At 33.4% G+C, this 19,941-nt stretch overlaps 1 protein-coding gene across 8 annotated transcripts in view; it reads right to left on the bottom strand.

The window, feature by feature from the left end:
* The window catches only part of LOC117164141 (uncharacterized), a 44,104-nt gene that overhangs the window by 9,809 nt on the left and 14,354 nt on the right, over nucleotides 1-19,941 (bottom strand). For 5 of the 8 annotated variants that reach the window (XM_033347005.2, XM_076617207.1, XM_076617208.1 and 2 more), the window contains 7 exons: nucleotides 17,479-17,576; nucleotides 16,996-17,245; nucleotides 15,752-15,893; nucleotides 13,906-14,051; nucleotides 13,557-13,654; nucleotides 13,020-13,229; nucleotides 1,824-1,943 (listed from right to left, as the gene is read on the bottom strand). In XM_033347005.2, coding sequence (XP_033202896.1) covers nucleotides 1,824-1,943; nucleotides 13,020-13,229; nucleotides 13,557-13,654; nucleotides 13,906-14,051; nucleotides 15,752-15,893; nucleotides 16,996-17,194 — 915 coding nt within the window. In that variant the 5' untranslated portion in view covers nucleotides 17,195-17,245; nucleotides 17,479-17,576. Of the gene's footprint in view, nucleotides 1-1,823; nucleotides 1,944-13,019; nucleotides 13,230-13,556; nucleotides 13,655-13,905; nucleotides 14,052-15,375; nucleotides 15,725-15,751; nucleotides 15,894-16,995; nucleotides 17,246-17,478; nucleotides 17,577-17,951; nucleotides 18,097-19,941 lie in introns of those variants that run through there. The other 3 variants (XM_076617209.1, XM_033347006.2, XM_076617212.1) reach the window with 3 other exon arrangements.

Raw genomic sequence — 19,941 nt, 5'->3', positions numbered from 1 at the left:
AGACAAATGCTATACTTTGTGCTTCATCCTTGCGAAGGTCACTTACAGCAACTTTACATTAACTTTTTATTAACATACGTGGACAACACATATTGTGTGTGTATTGTTGTTTTATATATTCGTTAATGTTAGCGTTATTGAATTAATCGTCTTTTATTATATTAAAACACTCACCGTAGTTAATGTGAATACAACGTGCAAAAATTAAATTAATTTTAAATATTCTACTTTTACGCTTACGTTCTTCGTTTCGCATTAAAATTGTCCCATTTTAATCATCGTGTCGGATAGTAATTTTACTCTGGGTTATAGATCTATCGGATTTCGCTGTATGCTGGAAGGAACTGATGCTACGTCGAACAACGTCCTAAAACTAATTCCTTCTAGCATTTACTACAGTTATACGAGTAATTCAACAGTCCTTATCAACTGAAGTATTTCAACAGTCGAATATTCATTGTATTAACAAGCCTCGATATTCAGTGAAGTTATCCTTAACGTTAATTCGGTATATTAATTTTCCACCAACTGTATGTTTCCAGTAAATGTCTCATAACTTCTATATGGACTTTTAGATTAAATCAGTTAAAATGTCACTAATATAATTACTATTCTCACGTTACAGAGTTAACAATGTTTTAAAAGGTTTTATATATCATAAATACTTTTGTAAGGGTTACTGTATATATATTCAACACGATGGCACGATATATCCTAAATGCAGGAAACATTTTTCAACGAAGATCGTCTCACGCTAGCACCGTTTTATCTAAAATTATGCATCTATCGATTGATGTTGCAACTTATAAGAAAATACATACTCAGCGATACATAAAAATGGTAATCTTTTCCCGTTGTTAATTTGGTAAGATGAAATCGATTTGTTACGATGCAAGAAGTGACGTCAGAAGTATGTACTTACGATTAATCGGCATAGATCTAACAAGTATAATATGAAAACCTTGTCGTTAAGAAATACAATGTATCGTGAATAGCGGCCGTGGTCCATGCTATCAGAAAATGAATTTAACGACTTCCTTACAAGTAAACCACGAACTTATTGATCAACCACTGAACTACACTTTGCCTCCAACTACCTTGAACTTTAACGTTTGACGTGTCTATTTTGTACAGTCTCTTTCGCGTTCGTTACATATTTCAATATCAGGATGCGCCGGGGATGGCACATTCAAAATTTTATAACGTACAAATAAACTATAATGTTTCCCTACATTTAGAATAAAATGAAAGGTCGGAAGTAATATTTTTATAGCTTTTAAGTTAGTGAAAAAGTTGCTAAGAAGGAAGCGTCGTATAGGATCGCTATCTAAGAATCATGCTTGGCGATCGATACCTGTTACTTTATATTGAATTATCTATATTTATTATAAGTTTCACAATTGTACTTTACGATGTGATTAAGATAACTATGTTTCTAAAATTTTAACTTACTACTTATTTACTTTATATATAATTATCTGTTCGGTATATTTAATATCGTTTTAATTTATTTTACTCCGTTATCGTCGTTTGAAAAAAATACCAGAAAATAATTTATATTTATAATATCGATTCTAATATTCAGAGAATAAAAATGGTTAACGATAACTGCAATTGCGCGACATTTCCTGGAATTTTCGCTAATTTTCTAGATAATTCGTTGCTCCTTCGTTTGTCGTGACTGCGAATTGACAGGTAGGTTGATACGAAGTTAGGGTTCGATCGAAAGTTTCAAGGACGTGGATCAGCTGGACGGTTAATTCACCCGGTGTCACGACGAAATTGGTCGAGTTGCTGCTTTCTCGTCTTATTCGATTACATACCTGGGATAGGAAGCCAGCTACGTCGATGGCGCTGTTCACTCGCGGCCTCGAGGTTCTTGGCCAGCCCAAACCACCTCCGCTATCCAAGGAGTCCACGTGATGGCTCGACCAGTGCAGATGCTGGAAAATGTGGCAACGCAATTAGGACACACCGATACCGCTAATATCAATGCAAATTGCATTTTAATGTGATTTTTCTCAAGCGTGATTTCCGACAAGGCAGACAGGAACAGACAATTTGTATACCCACTAAGAATAGAATTTATTTTTTGAAACCGTTTCGTTAAAATAAGAAACGGCGAATCTTTAATAAAGTATATTTTCTTGTAATAGTGAGTAATACTTCTTTGTAATAGTGAGTTTAGTTAGAACGAAGTTCATGATTTTGTATTTTTATAGTTTTATCCGACTCTTGTGAAGCATAAATAGCAAAGTATAGTAACAATTATAAAATAAAGTGTTAAAGTATTATGCTTTAATAGAAAACTAAATCGATCGTACATATGTATACCTTAATGCCTTGCACATTTGCAATTCATGGTGTCGTTTTTGTGAATTATTGTTAAATGTTTAGCAATAATTGTTCAATGAACATAATTAAATTGTGCACCTTATTAATACGTCTGATTGCATCTTATCTATTGTAGGTATATAGTTAAATAAAAGTTAATTTATACAATTAATTAATTGTTTATTAGACAATGCTATTTTTAGTGGGTATCTTTTGAACGAGGATGTTTAGACAATTCCAACATTTTTGCGATGCACTGACTTTTAAACTAATTTCTATTAGTGCAATATCTGCCTTCTTTCTAGTTCACGAGTATTCCTGTTTTTTAAGGTTTTCGTTTTCGTACAAGACTCATAATCTATTACCTATATTGACTTTACAGTCCAAAAAATTTTCTGCTTTTATATCGTACAAATAATTACAGTTGTAATTATAATTGTAAATAATTTGCAGTTATGTAAAATAGTGCTTACACATTAACAAATGATCATTTCCCATTATTTATATCGATCATTATACACGTATATCCTCGGATGAAAGTGTAGTAATAGTTCTTCAATGCGTTTTAGTAATAAAACTAAAAAGTAATAGTTCTTCAATAATGTAATGTAATATTAATACAATATTTAAAAAATGACCATGACAAATACTACAAAGATTGAGTTTACGTCTTTGAACTCAATTAAGTGAATATGATTTATTAACCATATTATATTTAGAAGCGGGTTAATTAGAATATTAATTAAGGGATTTTATTAGCTAACGGTTCACTCGCGGGACGTAAGAATATATCTATGGAACTTTCCTTGTAATATAAATATAATTTATGGGCAATATCATTAACATTTTGTATATGAATACAAAATAAGAAATTTACCAACGTTATGGATTTAGTTTGGTTTCGATGTCGTTGCTAAATATTTTAAATACCGTTAATATACAAAGCCAACATTTCATATCGTTATAAGCTTAATAAAATCATTTTTAACCTATAATATAAGAAATATTTAACGAATAACATTAGAATAATATTAAATGAAACTTTTCAAAAATTACTTTACTTATCATATATTAGTTGTAAAATCGTTATAAGTAAAAATTTCATCCGAGCAACTGTATATCAATATTGTGCTTAGCTTAACGATGTATGTATCTTTCCTAACAACGTCGTAAGCGTTTCAAGTGGGCAAGCAGCTTTCCTAGTGATACAATAATCGCAATGTAAAAGCATTAGTGTTTGCTGTGCGCTATTTTTACGTCAATTCGTGTCGCTTTTTTACTCGCATCTGCGTTGTTATTGTTGTGCAGAAACATCTTTGCTAAATGTGCGAAACTTGTGCTTGCACGCAAACTGATTGCAGTAATACGTGTGACGAGTCGAAGCATACTGATTATCGTATTGGTATTGCAAGCAGATCAAACAATATTCATGAACTGAAAGGAAAAAATCGATGCAAATAAAAGGAGAAATAATTGGCATATTAAAGTAAAAATATTTGTCGACTTAAATATTACACGAAAAATAGGCAGATTGTTTTCATAATCAATTTTACAATCAATCAATCAATTACAATACCAAATTGCTAATTTACATTTCTAATAGTTCTTATATATTTCGTTTTAATTTGCTTTTCAGATTAAATGTATATATGTATTTGTTTCTTGTTTAAAGTAATGTGTTTGCAGTATATTCGAATTTATGTTGCTTGAATTCAGGTAATTGGGCTAATCTGTACGAGATTTACATATTTCATACCATTATTCTTGTTCTATTTCATATTACCGTTTTTTTAATGGGAAGCCAACGATTCATGGGTGCATCGAGTTGTACATACGAGTAAAGTAAGTGAGTCAGAAACGAACGAATTTACCTGTTTTTTCTAGCTTCGTGTGATCAGTCTTTTGCAGCGGTTTACGTCATTGGAATTTAATTAGGCTTTACGGATTACGTGAGGACATTCGATCGAATTTAGTACGTCTATATCCTGATGCTAACGTACTGGTTTCCTGTCTCTAGCAGATTCGTGATCTTGTTGAGATTTGGGTCAGGAAGCTATTACTCCAGCAACTTTAAGACAAGATATATCTAGCAGAGGCATCGTTCGTCCGAAGCAATATTCTTCCTATAAACGTTAGATTACCAACACATACGATTTCATGATGTTTTCTAAAGTTGAGCTTCATCTTACTTAATACGTGTGCAGTATGTCGTATGCGAAGAGTACAACGGATAACGTTTTTATTATACTCTGTATATACATACACATATGTTGTTCAATCGTAATGTGAGCGTTGCCTTCCTGCTGTACGATAAGCAGAAATTCAATTTCATAACTATTGTGTCGTTTTATTGATTCTATCGTTTTTATATACTATCGATTTTTAATAAAATTCCTACTTGTTACTACTGTATCGTTTCTTAATTGTCTGTTTCTTTTGTTTAACATTTAAATTTAAAGAACATTAACAGAACGGTGTTGACGATACGATACAAAATGACACGCACATATCAAATAGACCGTAAAATATAATATTGGTAGTTACTCGGACATAATCAGATCATTTTCCTTATATTCGATCGATTTCATTCGATCTATCATAGAATACGGTTGCTATATTTCCCTACTCGCAAAGATACGATAGAAAACCTAGAAAAGATACGATACAATGGAATAAGATTTGTTTTAATAAACGGAGAAGTAGGAAACTCAGAAACCGCGATACGTAAATAATAGAAAGTGAAAAGCGTTATTAAAGGTGCTACAATATTTGTTACATTCGAGTGCAATTAATTGAGGCACACGACCACTTGAAGTGACTCAAGCGTTGGTGCGAAATTTCAAAAATGTCTCATGTCATTCGTGTATTAAATACCGACTGTTTCCACTTTCCAGAACAATTTGATGTTTATATCGTATTTCAAGCCATTTTTACAGTTAATCTCAATTTTGTTTCATTAAAGCCAAACACACGATAAATATTGGAATTACCACGCATCGATCGATCGACTTTGGTTTATTTGCAATTTTCCTAACAATATTTCGCGGATTAGATCGTTTAGGAATTAAATCGTTGATCGAAACACGTGAACACAACTAAACAAAGTACCTTTGAATTAGTGAAATACTAATCTGTTAACCAGGTCATCTCTTAATAAGACACTTAAACAATATAATATAATATCGTAAAAATAATTATGGCAATTTAAGTGACAAGTTAACTCGTTTTCGCTAGTTAATACGTTAATGAATGGAAAATGTACGTTATGTACTTTACTCTTTGATCAGATTAGTTTTGATTAAGCTGTAATAAAAACTTCTGCCTTTCTCCTTAAATCACTATCTAATTGAATAAAAGATCACTAAATTGTGTAATTAAACTGAAGCAATTTTATTCTTCAGAGAATCGATAATCGTGGAATTTTAATCTCGTACTTTAGAAAGTCAGTTTAGATCCTCTTTCTCAAATAAATACGTTTTAATCCCCAATCGTGATACCACACTTACGCGTATTAAATTTGAAAGTTTAAGTACTGTGGATGGTTGGTTATTAAAAGTTCTATGAATCGCCTTTGGAAGATGGAAATGGCTCTACGTAAGCAGATCGTCTGTACATACATATACATGAAACGTTGACGAGCGCAAATCAAGGTTGAGAGTAGCGAACATGTACCGAGTTGAAAGCAACAACCTTTTACGATTGGATCTCTATGTGCCGAATATGTAAATACATACATATGTATGATGTATCTATGGACGCTTTTTCGAACGACGTTTTTGATGTTACACTCGAATTCTACATCGGAGAATGCTAAATACGTCGGCTGAAAGTTCTCTTCCTCTTCTCGATAAAAATTTTTCACCGTAAAGTAGGTACTAAATGACTCGCAGAAACAGGCGTTCTTTTAAAATTGCTGTGAAGCGAGAAAAAGTCGGTACTTTTTCAGTCGTGTGTACCAATTGAATGATTATTCTCATAACGATTTATTTTCTAAGGTAGACCTCGATTTTGATCATTAATTTTTATCGTTATCTGTAGTTATTCACATTTTATTAATATAGATGTATATCGGCTTGCCAACTTCGAAGCGTGCAAATCTTTTATGTCGAATAACATGTATTTTAAAGAAATATAAAGTATAATAGAAAGAAAGTAGCGTCTCGAATAGCGTTCAACACTTAGAATATACATGCACTGCAAAAGCATTTGGTTGAAAGCATTCCTACATATATCATAACGCTATATATGTATGTATATATGTATGTACATATGTGAAGGAACATTTTATTATAGAAACTAACCAAAGATATAAACCTAAATACTAAAGTTATATTAGAATTCGATTTTGTAGATACGTATAAAATGTTATTTCCCTAATTTTTAACTTACCTGTATTTTTATCGATTTTATTGAAATTATTTTTATACTTTCATTGAAATTATTCTTGTTTCATCTTTGTGCAAATTACGAGGATACTTCTTAATAAAATAGGTAATAATTCATGCATGCATACATACATGTATGTATACACGTATCTTCTAGTGCTCTATTCTTATTTGTAAATTATAATGTAAATAATTATTATAAAAAATACTTTGGAAACGCAGTATTTCAGAATCGTAGGTCATTGAATATGAGTCAGTATGGTCAGAAGAAATGTGATGGAAAAAACATATTGTTGTTTTGCTAAAAATGTGAGATATCTCAGATATCGAAAATTTCAAAATATCTATGAATCTTAAGACGCGTACAAAAATTAGGGTCAAAAGTAAACTATTTTTTAATATAGAAATGTCATTATTTCCCTCCTTCGAACGGCCATATAAGATTGCGGTGAAAGTTGGCAAGCCTATATTTTCTGGGTAAATTTTCATATTTCCAAAACATTTTCAACTCGTACTTTAATTACCCAATTCTTGGTTTGCGCTCTTAGAAATCTATTTATTATGAGTACTATTGTGACTATGTATGTATCTCTACATACTACTTCGTTGCGTCAAAGATAGGGACATCCACGAATACGACTGTATCCACATGATCTATGGGAATGACTAAAACGTCATTGTTAGACTAAAGAAGCAACTTTTAATCGACCGAAGACTATACGAACTAGTATCCTAATGGTAATGGAACTCGTCTATAGGATCGTCGATAGACCATTCGCCAATTAAACTCAGTATGACTATAATCGTCCCGATGAATATCGAAAAGTGGACTCAGTCGGAAGTACAGACAAGAGAGAGCCGCAGGGGATATATAAAGGAATAGATGCACGAAGCACGTATAAAAGCAGAACAAAGGCACATCGTGAAAATATTGGATAGAAAACGAGATAAAGAAGAGAATAAAAGTGAGCTAACGATCAGTGGAAGAAACAGCTGTTTAATATGGATAGTAGTGAAGAACAAGGAAAAGAAGAAAAATACAAGAAGTAGAAGAGCAAGAGGAGGGTGTTACGTAGTTGGAGGTGGGAGGCATACGTAGTAGTAGTAGTAGTAATAGAAGTAGGAGAAGAAGAAAAAGAAGAAGACGAGAAGTAGTCGTGGTTGACTAGTAGTAGTAGTAGCAGTCGTAGTAGTAGTAGCAGTAGCAGTAGTAGTAGAAGTAGTAGTAGCGTAGTAGTAGTAGCAGTAGTAGTAGTAGTAGTAGTAGTAGCAGTAGTAGTAGCAGTAGTAGTAGAAGTAGAGATTGTTAGCAAGTACCGATGGTCACGCGATGTCTGCCCTGTGGAGTAGAGCGAATTGGCAGCCGCAGTCGCGCGGCTCTCGAGCCCTCCTCGGATACTGAAAGCACTGCTCCAAGACGCAACAGCCCCCGCCCCCACACTGCATCACCATATCCGACAATGTGGTCATTACCTTCAAGATTTTATACGAGCGATACGTATACATTCCCGGCGGAGCGTCATTTTTCGATTATTCATTAGTGCGAGGAACGACGATTTTCGCAATGGGTCAGCAGGGTTGGGAGAGGCACAAAGACATCAATTCCATTAGAGTCTCGTTCGGAGAATCAATCGATAAATCTATTGCTAGATTGTCACAACTAAAGCTACTAATTACCTTTCCTGTCTATACTTCTATTACAAATAGCGTTATAATAAAAATCCGAAAATTCTGAACTTTCTAGACATTTTCAAGTTTTGTATTTGATCGTTTTTTTTTTTTTCGTTAAAAATCGTCGATTGTAAATTCGTAAATAACGAAATTGTTCTCGGTACCAAATATTCTACTTCCAGATTTCGGATTGTTATTTCGAAAAAGTGCGGCTTTATATCTAATATATATTAATAAAGAGTAATCAGAGTAAAAATACATAGTGTCTACGAGTGAAATAAATGTTAAATACTCGAATTCGTGATTCAAGAAGACTATATATTGTATTACTCGATTAATACGATCGAATAGATTTCTACCTTTTGCGTAATATTATTTGCATTTTGTTTCGGAGAAACGAATTAGTAGTTCGAATAAACCGACTTAGAACTGATCGAGGGTATAATTCTATTATAAATGTCGATATGTACATATCGAGAGAAAATGTACAAATGAACTAAAATTCACGTTGACGATTTAGTAAAATAACTAAAAACAGTAGATGTAATCGTATTCTATCACTAAAACTTTTTTTATCCTTGAACTTTCTAAACTTAGTAAGAAACTAGTATTTCAGCTTAGATAACTTAGAACGTTCTGCAACTGTAGTTGCACCGTCAGTAAGCGTAACCGCAATACATGTTCCCTTAGGGATTACAAATTCGCCTTACAAGTGAAGTTCTCGAAGTTCAATTCGAAAATTCAAAAATATTTGGAACTTTGCACAAACGTAGTTCGTGTGATGCTAATAACAGAATAATCTTTCTTCCTGCTGGAAAACAGTCTTAGATATGAAAACACCCCCGAAGAAATTTCGACTTTTTCTTTGTGGCCTATATTGTGGATATGAGAAACTAAAAAAAAATGTTTTCAAAATTATTCTCTCACCAGCCATAATTTTTGGAAGTTTTATTTCTTGTTTTCATGCGCGTGGTCTCCAAGGAGTTTTTTATAAATATACGAATGATTTGAAACAACAAAATTTTTGAACACACAGGATCGAAGAGTGTAACATGCAACGCTGATCGCGAGCTCTTGCCGAGCTGCGGTAGCTGATGCAAATTATTTGTATTAATTAAATTACACTAGTTATATTAAATTATATACATAACTTCTTATATCTACAAGCATAGTGATATAGCAATGTTTATTTTTTATTCCCTTTTTTATAAAATTTTTATTTACATATTAAAATTCGTCTGATGAAAATCATACAAACAGTAAATATTTGTATAGAGTTCTCCGAAGAACATTACAATTTGTACTTCATTTGTACTTTTTCTGTATCTTGTATTTTCTTAAATATTTACGGTAATATGAACAGTCAATTAAATTTCTCTGGGGCTGTTTTCACCCCTAAGAGCGTTTTCCAGCATGAAAAAGAAATTGTTCCGTTATTAACGTCCGTAAACTACAATTGCGCAAAGTTCCAAATGTTTTTGAATTTTCGAGTTACCGAACTTTTCTTGTTAGTGTTCTTCAATGAATGAATGGTCACGACACAATTTCATTTCGGTTGATTTGTATGAAATAAATTTAACGGAATAGAAATTTTGCAGTGAAATTTGTTTTTAGAACACGATCGATGTTTCTTCGTTGTAACGTTTGCACAAATTTTTGCTGCAACTAAAGTTAACCTTGCGTGTTAATGGGACAAGGGGGTCGTTTTGTAGTCATTAAGAGTAGATTATATTTTCTTCAAACAGAGAATTTCCGTGTTGAAATCCATAATATTGTGCGCAGGATATTCATCAGTCTGAATTTCAATTAATTTGCGACCTACATTCAGAGAAGTTAGCTTTCCAATGATTATTGAACACGATAGCTGAAAGCTATTGCCAAAATCTATGCCGACAATAGTAACAGCAGTAGACTAATCAATAATCGATAGTCTTTCATTGTATTCAAAGACTATAGTGTGGTTTATATCTATCTGTGTGTATCAGGTAGATTTTTATTTGGAATTTTTACTGGCTGAATGATATAAATAAATGAAATCATATCCTGCTGTAATATTGCGATGTTATAAAAATGTAATAAAAAAGAGAGCCATAATACGGTTGTTAATTTATACTTTAGAATCTAATATTTTTCACGCAACAGTTCCCAAAAATCAGTCAATACATTCAAATGTATTTCATTGGTATATTATTAACATTATATATTATATAATTTTATCGTGGTTTTTGTTGCTACTAAAACTATCCAAGTTCTATTAGACTCTTATAAAACTGTTCTTCATTTTTACTTTGTCGTTACAGAACCAAGATGTACGTCACTTGTATCTTATGTGAGTTTCACGTGAATAATCTACAGTTTTTCGGTGATGTTTTAAGCATCGTTTCACTGCTTGATTTTTAATACTTCAAGCTACATGAGCGTCAATTAGTCTATAAATAACCATACGTATATACCGTCAATTTGCGGAGATCGTATTCCGAAACTGAAGTTAGACGTAGACAAGTGGGCACCGCTTAAACGAAAATATAGCTCTCGGTTCAATATTCGATCCGATACGTCTTTTTGACATACAGCTTTCGCTGGAAGCGGATGTCCCGTCTGTTACTGCGATTACGTGCACTGCCCAATTAAATCTCTGTACCATCTAATTAAATCGATACTTCTGATACGTCTAAACATTTCTTGATTCGTATGTTAAATTACGCATATGAATCACTTCGAAATAACGTTCGCCCGATATGAATACCGATATCTGAGTAGCCGTGCGATTTATATATATCGTTCGATGATATTGTTTCGGGAATTTATCGATACACACATAAACGTACATGTCTCTCAATTGTATTCAAAGGATGCCAGATTGAATTTTTTAAATGTATTGCATCCTGCTGTGCAATTAGAGTTTGAATGTCTTCATGTGTGTATACAAGTATAAACGTGCTATAAAAAGATCTTATTTAAATATATCGAGTTGTTCGAAAATTCATAGTTTGACAATCGCTTGACGTTTATTCTATTATATTATGTAAAAAGGAAAAATATGTATCGATTACATAAGAATGATAATGCTACTAAAGTGATATAAATGATAATTCAATTGTAACTGTTCGAAGGAAATTATACCGACAATTAATCGATCGAGTAGATTAATGTACGTCAAACATATAATTTAAAACGTAGTTTAATTATACAGGGTCTTTTTCAGCACAACAATGCCAATGTATTCTTTGCTAAACCTAAACCTAATCCTGGAACGCTGTGTATATTTTTAGTTTATTTCAAATTTCCATATTTAATATTATTATCAATTAATATTATAATTATCCGGTTCGTATAATTCCCGGAAAGCTGATATTTCGAATGTTTTGCTAATCAAGAAAATCATATGTTTCAATAATAATTCAATAATAATTTTCGTTTCGAAATTAACAAATAATAAATTAACAAATAAGAAGGATATTTTGTCGCACTGTATTAGTAAATTAAATTAACACTAACCTTACCAGGCCCGGTCAAATTTCAAATGGTTTCAAAATTTAATTTAAAATTGTACATTCATTGTTACTTCTTTTACTCATCTAATTTTACCTAAATTTTTATATTATTCGATTAATCAATTTCTCAATCTCTTTGTTTGCTTCTTTTTTTACTATGAAAAATTCATCGTCTGGCTTGTTTACCGCGACAAATTTACATGTTTTTCTAAAGTTTTTTGCCTGGAACCTTAGCTCTGAACTCAAATAAGATCTAACCAGCTGGAGTTGCATACATCTAAATGCGGTGTGTGTTTGGCTAAGCACTTGAATAATCTGACGGAATCCATGTCAGGTAACGCATAAACACAACGGAGTCTTGTCGGAGACTCTCAAGAAATACTTCTCAAGAATATACTCCCTCCATAATGAGTTCTCTGTTGCTAAACGAAATCTAAATGCAGTATCATTTTGAGAGTCACAGAGTGCAGGCCGAAGCCTATGAGAAATCAAATACGACAAGGAGTGAACAAATCTCATAATATTCAGTACATTGGTTCTGTATTTTGTTTTATCTCTGACTACGTCTACGCGTTCAGCGAGAAATTCATTGAAAAACATACAAAATATAAGAGAGGGCTGTTGAGACGGACGAAATTCTAAGTCTAAAAATGAGCAAATTGAAAGTGAGGATGATTTGTTCGACTATCATCTCTTGTTCATATAACATATAAAAATGAAAACATATGATTCATTATTTTATTATTATTTAAAAATTATGCTGTGAATTGTTTCCTATAATAAATTGACAATTTCTTTCGAAGAAACAACGTCTATTTCGTAACCGATCAAACGACCGGTTACGGTAAGAATTGGTATATGAGAAGTGCCGGTACGGTTAGTGTTAATCGATTATTTTTGTACAGAAATGAATTTGGTAGATATTCATTAAAACTATATGTAGGTATAATTCCTTTTCAAGAGAAACTATCACAGAATTTTATATAAACAACTATAAAAAAAATCGGCCGCTGCTATTCTCCTGGAAAAGTAAGCCTAGCTATTTGGAATAGATTAAATCGCATATTTGCGATTTTTTTGCATCTATCTAGTGGAAGATCGAAGTAGCGAAATAGGATGTATAATTATGCGTTACCTGAGAGCAGGTGTGTTGAGTCGGATGTTGCGTGTATGCAGCGTTCGCCGCTGCGCATACCCCAGTCCCGGGAACCTTCAATTGTTCCTTGTAATCGGGTTGATACGGCAGTAACATGCGAATCTTTCCCCAACGATTGAAGAACAGCGCTATCGCGCCTGCCCAAAAAATCAACACTAACACCACGATCCCCACTTCTACGCCACGGACCTGTAATTTAGACGTTCCTTCGATGTTCATTTTACGCGTCTAATTTTTCAACGACTCGGTCAACAGGATTTCTATTTGCATTTAGATTTAGGTACCTTCTATTCGAAGTGAGAATAACGAATGAAAGAAGAACTGGAACAACAGACGAATAATTACGTGAACGAAAATAGGAGAAAACACAAAAAATATTTCTTTCTGAAAATATAAAGCAGATATATAGGAGACTTCAAAATTTCACGAGTTTAGAGATATTTTCAGATTTTTAAGAGATAAAAAGGTATGTAATTAGTTGAGATTGTTCGAGCAACTATGTATTCCTGAACTTACTTGTATGTAAGGTTGTGGTTGTTGAGAAGAGGGTGGAGGAGGTGGAAGGGGGCCGCCTGTTATCGCTTGTTCCGGGGGAAAGGATGTTCGTGGTGGCTCTAAAACATTCCAGTAAATAATACGCACCTTTAAACGTGTACTTGTAAGGTGCTATCAATAAGTGCCATTAATAATGGGTAATTTATTTGAAATTTTATTTTAATTTCTATTTCATTGAGAGTTACTTAGGATCATGATTCTGATAATATAAATCAAGGCTCTTAAAATCGCTGAGATATGCCCTATTCTGCATAATTACGATATCTTCTGTATAGTTTTCGAAAAGAAAGATTAAATAAGAACAACTTACCAAGTGTACGGAAGACGATTGGTCGACTTCGAAATCTCTTGCCGGCTCTCACAGCAGTGACGACAAGTTGATACTGCGTATCAGCTCTGAGACCGCTCAATGTAACAGCTTCACTATTTCCTGCGACCTCCGTCACCACCCTGTAACTAACCATAATCCTGTAACACCACCTTGCCATTGCAATCTGATTTCTATATTTTCTTTCTTTTTTTTGTTCTAATATGACCTCTATATATTATATTGACTTTTTTTTTTACATTTGGTACAAAGAAATAGAAATAATGCTTGCTTCTCAATTAACTACGACGTAAAGAACTACGAGCAGATTCTGATTAATAACGAGTACTTTTCATTTATTTATTATTTATTGTACATAATCCTCGCCTATTGGCTTAGAATGGACTTCCGGTTTTACATCGTTCTCTTATTGCCTATATAAAGGGTAATTAATTGGGTAATACGTTTAGGGGAGTTATCCTAAGATTATTATTGTATTAATGTATTATATTAGCGTATGATTTACGATATGGTTGTGTACATCAAAATATTTAAACGGGAGGTTTCGTATTTTCTCAAGGCCTCGAAAATTTTTAATATGATGATTTGATGCGACAAATGAGTAGGTACCGTAATTAAAAATTATCGTTTCTATATAAAAAGTAATTTCTATGACCGTTCGTAAACTGCGCCGTAACTACTTGATTAAAATTTACCATCAATAGCACTCAAAATAACAGTGTTGTTTTCTATATATTCACTGTGATAAATCATTTTGTGAGACATGTTTATCGTGCAGAATTTCGCAGAAACAAGTCCGTGACTACATTTTTCCTGACAATTTTCTACCACCTACACAATTGCTTTATACACTGCTTTGAAACTCTTCTGCTATTATAGAACTATCAATTTGTGACATTTCAGTGTAGTATTTTCAGCGCGCATTCTCCAGATGCAGTACTATCGGAAAATGCATAAAGCGGAAAATCGATTTTTTATGTATGGTCAAAAGCAAAGGGCCTGTTGAAAGGAAAAGGAGTACTACATATATTTCTAAGTTTACCAAGTGTTTCGCATTGGAAACGTCTTCAAAGTCTATTCGCGTGTTCTTTGCAACAGCATGACATGTAATCTCTAAACAACGGATGATTTTTCATATTCTTTCACAACACACACGCACGCCTCAATTGCACACAGTTTTCTATAATATAAAAATTAACCAAGTAAAAAGTGCCCATGTTACTAAAAGTCAAGTGCCTGTTTAAAAGATTAAGTGGTACAGAAATTAATGGAGTAAAATGCTACTGGTAATGTTGGATAATTGAAAATAACTTGGCTTTTTATGTTAACCTATGCAGGGCTCCTTTCAAACAAGTATTTCTTTTACGACTATATAATGAAGTTATATACTATCTTGGAGTAACGTAGGAAGGTAAGTAATGCCTTAAGGAATACCTTAAGAAAGCTATGTACCTGTCACTGTATTTCCTGTGCCGCAGTAGAAGTAAAAGCATCAATTAACATTAAGTCCTCCTTAAAAAATTGACATCAAAAGACTGATACCAATTGATAAACGAATCAAAGTATTCGCTCGTGATATTTGCGAAATACACGAAAATTTCAAAATGTCATGCCATGCATGATCGCGAAGTATATTATACAAACTTATTATGAAAAATATATAAAAAAGCTGTCGTACGATATTAGTCTTAGAACTAGCATCAGTTTTAAAACCATGCCTTGGATTCCTGTTTCCTTATTTAGAAGTTGCAACGGTACTTATGCTACTTCCCGATAGTACATGCAAAAGAACGAAAATATGTGGAATACCCAAATCTCCAGAACGCACCTCGCATCGGTTGGCTTGTACATGACGTCGTATTTTTCAACTTGTTCGACCTGGCTGGTGCTCCAAGAAACGCGGACAGACGTCGGATTCAGGAACATCACCGTTATATTTTCCGGAACACCGGGAATACCTGTCACCGATCCTGGAGAAGCAAACACTTTATGAATACATTATAGATTCAATATGGAATAAATAACAACTAAACAACAAGTAGTACTATGGGTCTTTTTATCGATAGAAATTAGGATGCATGTGTGACGGTTGTTCGATATACCAAATTGTTAACCATATGTCTCCTTACTGTTGAATCGGTCACAGTGGTCTCGTAAACTGGTTAGCTCAGTCTTCTGACCTTGCTTTTCTCAATATCTTTTATAGAATATGTTGAAAGAAATTTATAAAGTTTACATAGATGTCCCAATTCATTAGAAAACATGCTGCAATGACGAATGACGAAAGCATGACGAACAAGGAATCGCGATACTTATCATCGTTTTTGTAGAAAGCGGACATTAATTTAGACTTAGCATCTAAAGGAACATTGAAAGTGATGGACGAGAGAATTTTTTTCTTCGTTACTATGCTCTCCATCATGGCAAAGAATAGAAAATAGCCTTGAAAATTTGCAAAGTGTACAATATTATAGTCTCACTATCGTTCTCTTTGAACTAGAGTACTAAAAAGAAGAAAATTTAAAATTGATTAAATTAGTGAAATTGAATTTGACGAAAATAGACAAACAACGAAGATAATAAAGTTACGTTGATTACCTCGTATATAATACTATAATATGTTTCTCGAACTGAGAAAGATTCTCAATACGGGATCCTCGATAAATAGGGTCCGTCGCTTCTCAATCAAATAACGGTTCCTCGAAATGGAAAGGCTTGTGATATTTTATATAACTGTATTATCGAGCCATGTTTTCATGAGATTTCGAGCATCAAAGGAAAAAATTGTATTACATTGAGAAAAGACAAAGCAATATAGCGAAAAACATTTATACTTTCGTAGTTGCGTTTAGACTGAATTTTATCGGAATGACTTCAGCAATTTTATCTGGCAGACGAAATGAATTTTACTCGCTGATAGTAGTTTCGAGTTGGCAAGAAGAAAAAGAAAGAAAGAAAGAAAAAAAGAAAGGCGAGAGTAGCTATATGTACGAAATTTTAACTGGCAAATATGATTATTTATTCGAAAAATATTACAATCGAAGCAAACGTGTTAAATAAAGTAGGGCATACCTACAAAACCAGCTCCTTGTAGGAATAGTATAGTGGCCCAAAGGACCATGCCGCCAAAATGGCGGGCCAGATATGGACCGCGTATTCTTTCACGCACGCGTTTTCCACTTCCGCTCTCTCTCAGATATGTACGAGTTTGTGCCTTATATATAACTGCTGGGTAATCTGCACGTGCACCTCTCTGAAAATTGGTGCTCATCTAGCCTCCTCTGCCGTGCTGCATTCTTCTTCTTTCATTCCACCATAACCACTATAAAAAACAATTAATAACGAAAAATAAACATTCGAATATTACGTTACTTATAAAAGGCGATTTTGTCGTAATATTATTAATTTTACTTTACATTGCTACGATACTTTTCCTACATTAATCATTTATAACATTTTATTAATTAAAAGTATTCGATATTCCGTACTTTTCTCATAAAAGTTCAAATAAAAAACTTCCTATTAAATTATAGAAATTGCCCGAAATAACAATACCGTTATTGCAGGATGAACTCGAAGGATCTCCAGTCGAAACATTGTACTTGCATCTCTTTATCCAGATAGGGTACGGACAAATTCATCCCAGTGGTAATCTGAAACATAGTTTATGGAATCTACATCAATTGACTGTAATATCGTTCTTTTATAGCGAAAGAAGAATTATCTCAACACACGTCAGACGTAGTGAAATATTTTTCAAATCAAATTAGATATCGTTTCAATTATCAAAAAGCGATACACCGTATTACAAATAGATTTGCGTGATCCATTGTAGAAAGAGAAGCTACCGAACTTAAATTTTTACGATATCAAATAAGAGAAACAGCTATTACACATTTCCGAATATAAAACGGATATTAGGGTAAACGTGATAAGGATCGATTTGCTTTGGGACTGCGTATTAGTGACAATTTGTGCGTGAACACGATACAAATCGTTAATAAAGAGGGGCGTACGTAGGTGCTGACCTTTCCGCGTTGCGTGGCACGCGCACAAACACTGTAAGTATGTACTCATGTACCGGTCTGTACCAGCGAAAATACTGAACGATGCCCCGTCGCGTTGGTACTAGCTAGCCAGCCGCAAGCCTTCGAGCAACAAATGAAGCTTGCGGTTTATATTGGCACGCCTTTATACGCAGTCTCGAGAAACTATGCTTCTAAGCTCTCGCGTACGATGGTATCGTGCTGCTTGCCCGCAACTTAGCATGCTTATCGTTGTCGTTACCAAGTTTCCAAAACATTTTATGACCACTCATATTCCGGCTATTACCGCTTTATTATTACTTTATTGTTCCGCTATTGCTTGTTCCGCTGCGCCATTGTAAGTCGTATATCGTCAGTTTAGCCACATTACGTGTTCCGTAGCATATGTTTTTTAACTTCCCCCCGTTTATCCCTTTGTTCTTAAAATAATTTTTAGAATCCTCTTGAAAACAATTTCCCATTCGGTAGATCAATACAGACATCGATTGGCATAAATACATATGCACAGTTTATTTATTATAACAAATTATATTTCACTCGGGCTAGTTAATAACAAATACTTCAATACACAGGGATCAAACAGATTTTGAATAGACGTAATAGAAACATTTGTATTTCTATCAAAATATTGTATCAATTACATTGCTCTGTTGTGACAACGAGCTCTCGAATCGATGGCAATGGAACAAATAGTTTTTAGCGGATTTCAGAGAGAATTGTACTATTAATTGACAAGTAAACTGTGTTTTGCGATACGGAAATACTTGAGGGGATTACGATTAAATGAATGAAACATTGTTCCGATCAAAAACAAAGTTTGGATTATAAAAATAGCTGCTGAAATCGAGGTGGTCCACGTCAATGAACCTTGCAAGCTGAGTCATCTGTGAAATTAGCTCCGTATGGAAACGTAAAAATATCATTGTTATTGCGTCCGAAAGAATCCCTATCAGGAAGAAAAAGAGTTGTTAACTAAAAATTGGCTAATTTTAATAGGCGAATATTTTTGTGACAACATCTCAAAGTTAGAATCTCAAGAATGAAAACTAATTAAAACATTTACTGCAGATGGAATATTTCATTTCTTATGCAGTACTTTTAATTTGTGATGAAATCGTAGCTGAATGAAACATGTCACGCAAATAAAATTCTTAATTTCAAGTACTCGATTATCGGTGGTTTCTTCACATGCATAGGCACATAGTTACAACGAAAATAGTAACGGATATTCCGCATTGCGGTAAATCCTGTTCATCTATCTTCAGGATTATATTATACAGATATTTCATAAAAACTGAATGATCTAATTATCGAAAGATTTAGCTATGAATTTTTTTTCCTCAATTTGTCTAAATCATTTTCAAAGTGATTCGAACTTTTTGTTATATATACGTACAATATATTTGTACATATATTCGACACAATTTGGAACGTTTTGAAACCACGAGTAGCAGTATAATTTAAATCGAATCCTATTTCTTCCTTCGAAGTAACAAGGTGGCCATCTCTACTCGTTGAAGTTTCTGTTATATCGCATAATTTATATGAAAACGGACTTCATGCGTTCAGTTCATATTCATCTTCACTTTTGCTACTTGAGCTAAGTGACGCAGTGGTAGAATGGTTTAGCCTCGTTTGAAGTGCTTCTCTTGCTGTTGATCTTAGACTATTTTCAGAAATATCCCTATTATCGTCAATTGCATTTTATTATTGAGCTGCCTGAATACTTAAATAATATGCATACATTCAAAAACAACGCTAAACAACACTTGATATACACGAACCTAATATCGTTAATATTCAATCATTTGTGATGACTAATTCATAGCCTCCTCATTTTCTTTTAATTGGCACTTTTTTTACACTTCATATATCAGATGAGGAATTTATGGGTCCTGTGATCTCTTAGTGATCACGTTTTCTACATTTATCTCCGGTCTCTGCTTCGTTGAGAAAACTTTTCAGACACTCA

Source organism: Bombus vancouverensis, chromosome 3 (genome assembly GCF_051014615.1).
Source record: "Bombus vancouverensis nearcticus chromosome 3, iyBomVanc1_principal, whole genome shotgun sequence".
Classification (NCBI taxonomy): Eukaryota; Metazoa; Arthropoda; class Insecta; order Hymenoptera; family Apidae; genus Bombus; species Bombus vancouverensis.
This window is presented reverse-complemented; position numbering and strand designations above follow the sequence as displayed.